This window comes from Bombina bombina, chromosome 1 (assembly GCF_027579735.1).
Source record: "Bombina bombina isolate aBomBom1 chromosome 1, aBomBom1.pri, whole genome shotgun sequence".
Lineage (NCBI taxonomy): Eukaryota > Metazoa > Chordata > Amphibia > Anura > Bombinatoridae > Bombina > Bombina bombina.
Window position 1 is genome coordinate 1,136,494,506 of NC_069499.1, and position 13,854 is coordinate 1,136,508,359.

General features: G+C 38.2%; 1 protein-coding gene across 2 annotated transcripts in view; it reads right to left on the reverse strand.

The window, feature by feature from the left end:
* ACLY (ATP citrate lyase) overlaps positions 1–13,854 on the reverse strand; it is a 179,777-nt gene that overhangs the window by 28,080 nt on the left and 137,843 nt on the right. For both annotated transcript variants that reach the window (XM_053698912.1, XM_053698904.1), the window contains one exon: positions 8,276–8,389. In XM_053698912.1, the coding sequence (XP_053554887.1) occupies positions 8,276–8,389 (114 nt within the window). The remainder of the gene's footprint in view (positions 1–8,275; positions 8,390–13,854) is intronic.

Sequence of the window (13,854 nt, forward strand, 5' to 3'; positions counted from 1 at the left end):
AGGGGAGGAGCTATATGCAGCTCTGCTGGGTGAATCCTCTTGCACTTCCTGTTGGGGAGGAGTAATATCCCAGAAGTAATGATGACCCGTGGACTGATCACACTTAACAGAAGAAAAATTGGGTTCAGTGTCCCTTTAACAGCTCTGCTGGGGTGTTATTTGCCTCCTCCTGCTGGCCAGGAGTTGAATTCATACTAGTAATTGGAATGTATCCATAGACTCTCCATGCTAGGAAAGAAAGAAATTTATCAGGTAAGCATAAATTTTGTTTTCCACAAGTTTTTCACTGACAGAAACTTTACATTTTGGAAACTGCTTAAAAAAAAAAAAAACTTGGTAAAAAAAGGTCAGAACATAAGGATACAAAATGGTTTTTCACTGAAACAAAAGTAAAAAACACAGACAATACCATACTTCCAAGGAACCAATAGTGTAAACATTAAGAAGAAATGCAATAGTTCACACATTGCGCAAAGAGCTGATTACATTCACGTGCTGCTTCTTCAGAAAAGCTTCATTTAGAATTGTGGCTTGTAGTTCAAGAAGATTTGCTGTGAACTAGCAAACTCACTTGATTTTGAAAAAGGGCCATAAAAGTGACATTATATAGTAAATAAACGATTTCTTGAATGATGTATTCAGAGCAAAGATTAGCCTGAGGATCATTTGTACATGCAGTTTTAAAAATTGTATTAGTTGTTTACCCCAACGCAGAAACATGCTGTGATCTGAGATGTCATTCCAGAAAGAACGAAACACATGCACTTTTGCTTTGCAGCACTGCTCCCCATCAGGCTGTTCTCTTCAAACAGTGCTGTGCTCTGGTTGCACTGTGTAAGATTTTTCTTAACACAGTGCAGACATTTTTAAGAGAACAGTCAAACACAGAGCAGTGCAATGATTATTGACTGGCTCTCAAGGATTTTTTCAACTGCTGCAATATATTATAAAACTTACAAAAAATTGCTTTATTCTCCAGTTAATCAACACACTGCAATTGATCTGATGCTGTAGTATAACTACCTAATTTACATTTTGTTTTATTGCAAAACTACCTGCAAAATTGTTTTCACCAAAAAAAAAAAATATATCATTGCAGAAAGTAAAAAAAAAGTTCTGCCTCTGGGGTTGTTTTAATATTGTAAAAAATAATGGTAACATTCTAAAGTCTACAAAGCAGTGGGCACCGCCACATTGTAACTTAGGTTATCTTTTCAGCTGAGGCCAATTAGGAATGATTTTAAATGGCTAACTAGAGTGTATATAGCTGTGTGCACGTCCATGTTTAACATGAATTGCAAAGGCCACAATATTAAGAATAAAATTACAGGAAAGGATAACAAAATAAATTATGAAAGTATATTGCAAAGTTGTTTAACTACATGTATTTAAACAATTTATATCAATATCTTAAGGTGTTCAATGTCCCTTTAATCATTGGTGGTAAATACAAATAGAGGGACAGGAGTCTTCTATCAGGTGTTAAAATGTATGTTTTTAAACATTGTTTTTTATTTACACATAAAAATAGGTGATTTGCTCTTTAAAAAATACTACATTTTCAGAGAAAAAGTATTCACTGCAATCTTAAAAAAAATATATGCATTTAGTCAGCTAACATTTAATTTTTTTTAATTAAATTACATTTTCTATAAACAAAAAATATATTAAAGTATTAAAAAAAGCCTTGTAAGGCTTGTGGGGGCATTTACCTAACCAGCCAATGAGCACTACTACTTGCAGCATTTGCTTTAGCAGAAGGGTTTACATTAACTGCAAACAAAACAGTGGAAACCCTGGTTTATTCCAGTCTGGAATGGCTCCTCTAAATAAGGCAGATGATGGGTAAAGTTTGGTTATTGCAAAACAACTGCAGCAAACAAGGTGTTAATTTGTTTTGAAAACGTTTACATGTTATATATTAAAAGAACAAAAAAACATAATTTATGCTTACCTGATAAATTTATTTCTCTTGTAGTGTAGTCAGTCCACAGGTCATCCATTACTTATGGAATATATCTATTCCTAACAGGAAGCTGCAAGAGGATCACCCAGCAGAGCTTGCTACATAGCTCCTCCCCTCACATGTCATATTCAGTCATTCGACCAAAGCAGACGAGAAAGGAGAAACTATAGGGTGCAGTGGTGACTGGAGTTTAATTAAAATTTAGGTCTGCCTTAAAGACAGGGCGGGCCGTGGACTGACTACACTACAAGAGAAATAAATTTATCAGGTAAGCATAAATTATGTTTTCTCTTGTTAAGTGTAGTCAGTCCACGGGTCATCCATTACTTATGGAATACCAATACCAAAGCTAAAGTACACGGATGAAGGGAGGGACAAGGCAGGAACATTAAACAGAAGGAACCACTGCCTGAAGTACCTTTCTCCCAAAAATAGCCTCCGAAGAAGCAAAAGTGTCAAATTTGTAAAATTTTGAAAAGGTGTGAAACGAAGACCAAGTCGCAGCCTTGCAAATCTGTTCAACAGAGGCCTCATTTTTAAAGGCCCAGGTGGAAGCCACAGCTCTAGTAGAATGAGCTGTAATCCTTTCAGGAGGCTGCTGTCCAGCAGTCTCATAGGCTAAACGTATTATGCTACGAAGCCAAAAAGAGAGAGAGGTAGCCGAAGCCTTTTGACCTCTTCTCTGTCCAGAGTAAACGACAAACAGGGAAGAAGTTTGACGAAAATCTTTAGTTGCCTGCAAATAGAACTTCAGGGCACGGACTACGTCCAAATTATGCAAAAGTCGTTCCTTCTTTGAAGAAGGGTTAGGACACAGTGATGGAACAACAATCTCTTGATTGATATTCCTGTTAGTAACTACCTTAGGTAAGAACCCAGGTTTAGTATGCAGAACTACCTTGTCTGAATGAAAAATCAGATAAGGAGAATCACAATGTAAGGCAGATAACTCAGAGACTCTTCGAGCCGAGGAAATAGCCATCAAAAACAAAACCTTCCAGGATAACAGCTTGATATCAATGGAATGAAGGGGTTCAAATGGAACGCCTTGAAGAACATTAAGAACTAAGTTTAGTCTGGAACTTCAGCCAGAAGTTTGTGTATAAGAATAGACAGAGCAGAAATCTTTCCCTTTAACGAACTAGCAGATAAGCCCTTTTCTAAACCCTCTTGTAGAAAGGACAATATCCTAGGAATCCTAACCTTACTCCATGAGTAACTCTTGGATTCGCACCAATATAAATATTTACGCCATATCTTATGGTAAATTTTTCTGGTAACAGGCTTCCTAGCCTGTATTAAGGTATCAATAACCGACTCCGAGAAGCCACGCTTTGATAGAATCAAGCGTTCAATCTCCATGCAGTCAGCCTCAGAGAAATTAGATTTGGATGTTTGAAAGGACCCTGAATTAGAAGGTCCTGTCTCAGAGGTAGAGACCACGGTCGAAAGGACGACATGTCCACTAGGTCTGCATACCAGGTCCTGCGTGGCCACGCAGGCGCTATCAGAATCACCGAAGCTCTCTCCTGTTTGATCTTGGCAATCAAACGAGGAAGCATCGGGAATGGTGGAAACACATAAGCCATGTTGAAGACCCAAGGGGCTGTCAGAGCATCTATCAGCACCGCTCCCGGGTCCCTGGACCTGGATCCGTAACAAGGAAGCTTGGCGTTCTGGTGAGACGCCATGAGATCCAGATCTGGTTTGCCCCAACGAAGAATCAGTTGAGCAAAGACCTCCGGATGAAGTTCCCACTCCCCCGGATGAAAAGTCTGGCGACTTAGAAAATCCGCCTCCCAGTTCTCTACGCCTGGGATGTAAATCGCTGACAGGTGGCAAGAGTGAGACTCTGCCCAGCGAATTATCTTTGAGACTTCCAACATCGCTAGGGAACTTCTGGTTCCCCCTTGATGGTTGATGTAAGCCACAGTCGTGATGTTGTCCGACTGAAATCTGATGAACCTCAGAGTTGCTAACTGAGGCCAAGCTAGGAGAGCATTGAATATTGCTCTAAATTCCAGAATATTTATTGGGAGGAGTTTCTCCTCCTGAGTCCATAATCCCTGAGCTTTCAGGGAGTTCCAGACTGCGCCCCAGCCTAGAAGGCTGGCGTCTGTTGTTACAATCGTCCAATCTGGCCTGCGAAAGGTCATCCCCTTGGACAGATGTGGCCGAGAGAGCCACCATAGAAGAGAATCTCTGGTCTCTTGATCCAGACTTAGTAGGGGGGACAAATCTGAGTAATCCCCGTTCCACTGACTTAGCATGCACAATTGCAGCGGTCTGAGATGCAGGCGCGCAAATGGTACTATGTCCATTGCCACTACCATTAAGCCGATTACTTCCATGCACTGAGCTACTGACGGGTGTGGAATGGAATGAAGGACACAGCAAGCATTTAGAAGTTTTGATAACCTGGCCTCTGTCAGGTAAATTTTCATCTCTACAGAATCTATAAGAGTCCCTAGAAAGGGAACTCTTGTAAGTGGTAATAGAGAACTCTTTTCCACGTTCACCTTCCACCCATGCGACCTCAGAAATGCCAGAACTATCTCTGTATGAGACTTGGCAGTTTGAAAACTTGACGCTTGTATCAGAATGTCGTCTAGGTACGGAGTCACCGCTATGCCTCGCGGTCTTAGTACCGCCAGAAGTGAGCCCAGAACTTTTGTAAAGATTCTTGGAGCCGTAGCTAATCCGAAGGGAAGAGCTACAAACTGGTAATGCCTGTCTAGGAAAGCAAATCTTAGGTACCGATAATGATCCTTGTGAATCGGTATGTGAAGGTAGGCATCCTTTAAATCCACTGTGGTCATGTACTGACCCTCTTGGATCATGGGAAGGATGGTTCGAATAGTTTCCATTTTGAATGATGGAACTCTTAGAAATTTGTTTAGGATTTTTAAGTCCAAGATTGGTCTGAAGGTTCCCTCTTTCTTGGGAACCACAAATAGATTTGAATAGAATCCCTGCCCGTGTTCCGTCCGCGGAACTGGGTGGATCACCCCCATTAGTAAAAGGTCTTGTACGCAGCGTAGAAACGCCTCTTTCTTTATTTGGTTTGCTGATAACCTTGAAAGATGAAATCTCCCTCTTGGAGGAGAAGTTTTGAAGTCCAGGAGATATCCCTGAGATATGATCTCCAACGCCCAGGGATCCTGGACATCTCTTGCCCAAGCCTGGGCGAAGAGAGAAAGTCTGCCCCCCACTAGATCCATTTCCGGATAGGGGGCCCTCTCTTCATGCTGTCTTGGGGGCAGCAGCAGGTTTCTTGGCCTGCTTGCCCTTGTTCCAGGACTGGTTAACTTTCCAGCCCTGCCTGTAACGAACAACAACTCCTTCCTGTTTTGGAGCGGAGGAAGTTGATGCTGCTCCAGCCTTGAAGTTACGAAAGGCACGAAAATTAGACTGTTTGGCCTTTGATTTGGCCCTGTCCTGAGGTAGAGCATGGCCCTTACCTCCCGTAATGTCAGCTATAATTTCTTTCAAGCCGGGCCCGAATAAGGTCTGCCCTTTGAAAGGAATATTAAGCAATTTAGAAGTCACGTCAGCTGACCAGGATTTAAGCCATAGCGCTCTGCGCGCTTGGATGGCGAATCCGGAGTTCTTAGCCGTAAGTTTGGTTAAATGTACGACGGCATCAGAAACAAATGCGTTAGCTAGCTTAAGTGCTTTAAGCTTGTTCATAATCTCATCCAATGGAGCTGTGCGAATGGCCTCTTCCAGAGACTCAAACCAGAATGCCGCCGCAGCAGTGACAGGCGCAATGCATGCAAGGGGCTGTAAGATAAAACCTTGTTGAACAAACATTTTCTTAAGGTAACCCTCTAATTTCTTATCCATTGGATCTGAAAAGGCACAACTATCCTCCACCGGGATAGTGGTACGCTTAGCTAAAGTAGAAACTGCTCCCTCCACCTTAGGGACCGTCTGCCATAAGTCTCGTGTGGTGGCGTCTATAGGAAACATTTTCCTAAATATGGGAGGAGGGGAAAAGGGCACACCAGGTCTATCCCACTCCTTGCTAATAATCTCTGTAAGCCTTTTAGGTATAGGAAACACGTCAGTACACACCGGTACCGCATAGTATCTATCCAACCTACATAATTTTTCTGGAATTGCAACCGTGTTACAATCATTCAGAGCCGCTAATACCTCCCCTAGCAATATGCGGAGGTTCTCAAGCTTAAATTTAAAATTAGAAATCTCTGAATCCAGTCTCCCTGGATCAGATCCGTCACCCACAGAATGAAGCTCTCCGTCTTCACGTTCTGCAAACTGTGACGCAGTATCTGACATGGCTCTCACCTCATCTGCGCGCTCTGTCCTTAACCCAGAGCTATCGCGCTTGCCTCTTAATTCTGGCAATTTAGATAATACTTCTGTCATAACAGTAGCCATGTCTTGCAAAGTGATTTGTAAGGGCCTCCCTGATGTACTTGGCGCCACAAAATCACGCACCTCCTGAGCGGGAGGCGAAGGTACTGACACGTGAGGAGAGTTAGTCGGCATAACTCCCCCCTCGTTGTCTGGTGATAATTTCTTTACATGTAAAGATTGACTTTTATTTAAAGTAGCATCAATGCAATTAGTACATAAATTTCTATTGGGCTCCACATTGGCCTTTAAACATAGTGAACAAAGAGATTCATCTGTGTCAGACATGTTTAAACAGACTAGCAATGAGACTAGCAAGCTTGGAAATACTTTTCTAAATAAATTTACAAGCAATATAAAAAACGCTACTGTGCCTTTAAGAAGCACAAAAAGCGGTCGCAGTTGAAATAACAGTGAACCAAAATAGTTATAGCAACCAATTTTTCACAGTAAATGTATTAAGTTAGCAAAGGATTGCACCCACCAGCAAATGGATGATTAACCCCTTAATACCCAAAAACGGATTAACAATTTAATAATTAAAGTTTTTCTCACAGTCAAAACACACTGTCACAGGTCTGCTGTGACTGATTACCTCCCTCAAAATGAATTTTGAAGACCCCTGAGCTCTCTAGAGACGATCTGGATCATGGAGGATGAAGTAGACAGATTGTGACTGAATTTTTACTGCGCAAAAAAAGCGCTAAAATAGGCCCCTCCCACTCATATTACAACAGTGGGGAAGCTCAGAAAACTGTTTCTATGCAGAAAACAAAGATGGCCATGTGGTAAAAATCATGCCCCAATAAGTTTTATCACCAAGTACCTCACAAAAAACGATTAACATGCCAGTAAACGTTTTAAACATACATTTGAAAAGTTATGAATTGTTATTAATAAGCCTGCTACCAGTCGCTTTTACTGCAGTTAAGGCTCATACATTATTTCAATATTAACAGTATTTTCAGAGTCAATTCCATTCCTAAGAAAAATACATTCAGTGTACACACACTCATCAGCCTAATACCAGTCGCTATCACTGCATTTAAGGCTGAACTTACTTTACATTGGTATCAGCAGTATTTTCTCAGTCAATTCCATTCCTCAGAAAAATAATTACTGCACATACCTCATTTGCAGGGGGGCCCTGCATGCTATTCCCCTTCTCTGAAGTTACCTCACTCCTCAGATGAGAACAGCCAGTGGATCTTAGTTACGTCTGCTAAGATCATAGAAAACGCAGGCAGATTCTTCTTCTAATGCTGCCTGAGAATAAACAGCACACTCCGGTGCCATTTAAAATAAACTTTTGATTGTAGAAATAAACTAAGTTAAAAAACACCACAGACCTCTCACAGCGACCTATCTAGTTAGGCTGCAAGAGAATGACTGAATATGACATGTGAGGGGAGGAGCTATGTAGCAAGCTCTGCTGGGTGATCCTCTTGCAGCTTCCTGTTAGGAAGAGATATATTCCATAAGTAATGGATGACCCGTGGACTGACTACACTTAACAAGAGAAAATTCTTATAAATACACAGTGTTTTGTGTTCTTGAAGTTGAATGGGGACTTATGTCTCTTTAGGACCAAGGGCCACAAATCCATCTTCCCCTTCTCCTTTACCCCTCCCCATTTGAAACACACAAGATGTGTTTCTTGTTTTGACCTGGCTTATGTTTTTCACAGTATGGATCAAATGTACCTGTTTCTGCATATAACTTTATGGCAAACATATTCCTAAAGAATTGCTCATCAAAATAAAAAAATTACAAGTGTCCATTCACATAAGCAATCTTTTTAAATCTTTCTGACACAGTCAATTGTACATTTTCTACAAGCAAATACTGACATACAATTCTGCAAATACCCCAAGACACATTTGTGCATATGCCTTATCTTTTTCTGTACATTAAGTATGTAATTCCTACCTTTGAAGTGGTGATTTTCTCTACTTCTAGTGCATAATCCAGCAGAGGAGTAGCAGGGAAGTTCTGCTTAACATAGTCTTTGAGGATCTGTACCCGCATATCTGGATTATTTATCTGGAGAAAAAAAAGTTACAAAAGAAGGAGCTAAATGAGTCAGGGAAACGCTCTAATTTAAGCTCTATAAAAAACACAATCTTGCACACGACTATTAGATGTCAGTGCACTGACTTTTGTTTTGGGCTTTCTATGCCAACCCAACAGGAAGTAGCATACACTTTACGGATGGTTAAAGGGGCATTGTACTCCCCTTTGTGTTCCCAATCGTCCATTTTTCCAGCAGGAGTGTAATTGTTTGCAAACAGCCACTTTAAAATTTATATTGTTATTTGAAATAGCAACTTTTGATTGTAGAAACCACCAGCTAACAAGAAAAACAAAGTTTATGCTTACCTGATAAATTAATTTCCTTCATGCTGGTGAGAGTCCACAAGCCATTACTCCTGGGAATCAACACCTGTCAACACCATGACATTTTTTTTTAAGCCAGGCACATAATTACCAGATACTGTTGCATGAAGGACTTTCCTACCAAACACATCAAAGTGGTAGAATTTAGAGAAAGTATGTTGCTGCCTTGCAAAATTTATTTAATATAAGCCTCATTATTGAAAATCCAAAAAGAGTTAAACGATCTAGAAATATGGGCAATAATGCATTTTAGAAAATACTATCCCACTTCCAAAAAAACCTGGATAATCAAGAGATTTAGCCAAAAAAAAGAGATGCAGCCCACTGACCTTTACATGGACCAAAGGACAAAGGATTGTCTAAAAACCTTTGTAAGTTGAAAGAATAATTTGAATGCACTTACAATATCTAAATTAATTAAGAGACCATTACATTACATTATTTAGATTAGGACAAGGAGATGGGATATGATCTCCTGATTGAGGTTATCTAAAAAAAAACTCTAGGTAATAAAATAAAAAAATCATATTTAAGTCCTTAAAGGGACACTAAACCCAACATTTTTCTTTCATGATTCAGGTAGAGAATACAATTTTAAACAATATTCCAATTTACTTCTATTATCTAATTTGCTTCATTCTTTAGATATACTTTGTTGAAGAAATAGCAATGCACATTTGTAAGCCAATCACACGAGGCATTTATGTGCAACACCCAGTCAGCAGCTACTAAGCCTATCTAGATATGCTTTTCAGCAAAGAATATCAAGAGATTGAAGCAAATTAAATAGAAGTAAATTAGAAAGTTGCATGCTCTATCTGAATCATGAAAGAAAAAAAAAAGTGGGTTTTATGTCCCTTTAAAACATCTTATCTTGATGAAAATAATAAAAAGAAAGCTTGCAAGAAATAGCAAAAAAATTCAGAAACTCTTCCGGCAGAAGATATTGCTAAAAGCAACATAAACTTCCAAGTAGCTAAATGTCCAATGCATGCAGGTTTGAAAAGAGAAACCTGTAAAGCGTGTAAAAAAAACAAACAAATAAATGTTGCAAAGAGGAGAAATTTGTTTAGATACTGGATATATCTGGACTAAGCCTGAACAAAGCCTTGATGTCAAGAAACTAAGCAATGTTCCTGTAGTAAACAAAATATGACTCTTTAAAAAGAGTTTGCAGATAATTCATTACCCAAACGGACTTGCAAAAAAAGTAGAATTATTGGAATTCTAAAAGAACATTATTATCTATCTAGTGGTTTTTATAGCATGAAAAACTAGCCAAATAATTTGTGAAATTTTACTTGTAAAATGCTTTATGGCTTGATATCAGGTGTTTAATACATAACTAAAAGTAACCTTTATGTTATAAAAAAATTTTTTTAATCTAATCCATCAAGATGAGACTCGAGATCTTAATGAATGGAGAAAGCTTGATATCTGAATCAGACTCACAAAACAAGTTCTGTGGGACCTGACTAGAGCAGCCAGATTAATGAAGAATGCATCAGGTCTATCTCAGGGCGACCCAATTGTTCCATAATCTAGTAAACAAATACCTGAAGGAGAAAAAAAATCATGTGGAATGTATTGACTACTAATGAACTCTGCTTCCCATATTTCCTTCCAGGGATGTATCCAATCAAAAAACCTTGAGACTCCCTACATTGTTAGGGAACTCCCATGATAATGAAAATAAGCTACAGCTGTAACATAGTCTGATTGAAAACGCGAATACGTTTCTCCTTTCAGAAGAGGACAGCTCTGAAGTGACCTAAAGACAATTATTGTTAACTTCGCTTTCAGAGGAAACCAAACTCCCTATTCTCTCCTGGCCTCTAAGACTGATCCCCAATCAAAGAGAATGGTGTCTGCACATATTTTCCAAATTGGGCGAATGAATTACGCTCCCAGAAAAATAGTTATGAAAACTATACACCAGGACAGAGATAGTCTCAGTGAAGAATACCATAGGATTCTATGAGAAAGCGGAGTGAAATTTTTGCACCATTATTGAACCTGGAAAATTTGAAGATGTCTCATTTGAAACTGTGCAAAAGAAAGAACATCTGATGCTGCAATCATCAGACCGGACAGATAGCACAGCATGCTAATGCACTGTGGCTGAGCTGGGTTGCAGGTTCGATCCCCGGCGAGGTCCACTCAGCCTTTCATCCTTCCAAGGTCGATAAAATGTTCAGCGCCTTGAGACCCTTACGGGTGATTAGCCGCGCTTTACAAGTACCCAATACATACATACCTTACACTTCCATACATTGAGCTACAGATGTTAGTGTAAATGGAAGCAAACTGACTAACTTTGATCCCTGATCCATTAGATAAAGCTGCATAGTCACTAAGTCTATAATGAATACTAGAAAAGAGAATCTTGACTAATAAGAAAGAGAACTCTTTAAAATTAAATTATCAAACCAGGTCTGCAAAGAAACAACAGAAGACTGTTGCGTATACTTGGAGGAGGCATAGCTGCAACAAGTACAGAGTGCACAAACCTTTAAATCCTGGATTAAAATCTGAAGCGCTCCCTTGTATTGAGGAAACATGGTGTCAGGGTACCTGTGAAATAACATTAAATAAACTACAGATGTATCACATAATTTAATATTTCATTTTTAGCTAATATCTAAATTTGATATGAATTGGTCTCCCTACAGCCCCTGCCCCCCTCACTGTTTAAGACAAGTTGAGAACAAAAGGGATGATACAATTGTTCAATTAGTGAAGATAGATCACTAATTGAACCTTTGAAGCCAAGGCTTTCCAGGGAAGGTAAACATTTGCTCAATTAGTGAAAGCAGATTTCTTCAAAGGAAGCCTTTATAAGAAGTTTTTCCTATCTGTAAACGACAGTCGCTAGGTCTGGGGCTGATCTTTTGAAGCTTATGTGTATGCAGAGAAGAACCAGTTTTACAAGGAAAGTGACCATCCACTCTTCGATGCAAATTGGTACATGCTGAGTTTTCAATAAACATCCTCCCCAGACTTGGTGACAACTTAAACCTTAATAGCAAAATATGTACTTTGAAAACATAAAGGTCTTAAAGAGTTAAAGTTTAAACAAACTATCTATATAGTTTCCAAATATTTAATATATCCCTCAGACTGTCCAAATAAAATCGTATAAACGTATATTTGTGAATCTGAGAAGAAATGCCTAACAGTAACATATTAGATAAGTATTTGCTGAATTTAATAAGTAGCAATATAGTCAATCTAAAATGTTTAACTGTGTCAGAATAACAAACATTGTCTCTTTCATTTCCGACCTAGGAGAACACAGTAAATTGTTCCATAAAATATATATATAAATTGTGTTTTTATACACTAAGCAAGAGATATACAGATATGCAATGTTTATATTAATATGGGATAGTAATCAAAATGTAAATATAGCTATATGAAATTACATCAGATTTCTACTCACAAGGTATGTCTATGATATAAGATGGGAATTGTAAACTGAGAAATTATTATTTAGATCCATGCTAAAAGTATTAAAATCCTCTTAAGTGCCATAATGAAGTGAGATTATACTCATGTTTAGTATGAAAATACTCACATTGAATAGTACTATATAATCCCATATATATGGAACACATTTATTAGTACTGGGATTAAAGGTATGTTTAATGAACATATTGAGATATATCAATTAAGCTGTAGCAGTGTTAAAAATGAAAATGTTTTTAATGCCTTCTTCTGCCCTCTGGTGGTTTATGCAGGAATTACAACCAAAGGGAATTATAGTATCAAATAACCATATGTTTCCAGGTAAGCCAATGAAATGCTCAGCTCCATTAGGGTCAATGGAAAGACAAGCATCCGTTTGGGGCGTATCCGAATATTCACCAATGATTAGAACAGAGGCGGGCTGATCACTTGATAAAAGCTCATGCAACTTGAAAGAAAGGGTTTTTGGTCTTTGCTGCTAAATTGTGACTGAACTGGATAACCTTGCTGCCTTTGAACACAGTCTTTACAAAGCAAAACTGAGCCTAGCTTTTCTTATCCATATTGCAATACCTCTCTTATTTATGAGGTGAACTAGGTTTGTCTAAAAAAGCTGAAACACTTATCTGGTTTATTTTGTGATGTATATGATTGATCTATATTTTATATTTAATAGATTTTAACAAATATATTCTAAAGCTATAGTTAGATTGCAGCTGGTAATTTAAAGAGCATATTTGGTATTTTAAGTTTATATCCATAGTCCTGTGTAAGTTAGAACCAGTCATATTTAGTGCTAAGTAATTTATTTGCTAGACAGGATTTTGCACTCTAGATTTATAAATCATTTTTATTACTGTGAACTCTTTCAGAACTGTACATAAATTGGTTATTGTGATTAAATCTCTAGTAGTTATTAAGAATTGTTAAAGGGACAGTCTACACCAGAATTATTATTATTTAAAAAGATAGATGATCCCTTTATTACCCATTCACCAGTTTTGCATAACCAACACGGTTATATTAATATACGTTTTACCTTTGTGATTACCTTGTATCTAAGCCTTTGCAGACTGCCCCCTTATCTCAGTGCTTTTGACAGACATGCAGTTCAGTTAGTGCAGACTCCTAAATAACTCCACGGGAGTGAGCACAATGTTATCTATATGACACACATGAACTATTACTGTCTAACTGTGAAACACTTTCAAAAATGCTCTGAGCTAGGAGGCGGGTTTCAACGGTTTAGAAATCAGTTTGAGCCTACCTAGGTTTAGCTATTCAAAAATACCACCAAGGTAACAAAGCAAATATAATGATAAAAGTAAATTGGAAAGTTGTTTAAAATGGCATGTCCTATCTGAATCATGAAAATTAATTTTTTGACTAGACTGTCCCTTTAAGCTAATAGTCCATATTCTGATATTGGAATTAACTAAGCTGGGTAATTATAGACTGTTCTGGTATCCTTTGGGGTATTTTAATGTGATTCATTGTGAGTAAGGTTAAAAATTGTAAAGATATATTGTTATGATCTGTGGTATAGAATATTGTAACGAATAAGCGTGTATAATTGATTCATAATCTACTTTCTACATAAATATAATTCAATGTGTATATAAAGCTAGCTAATCTAATCTAGG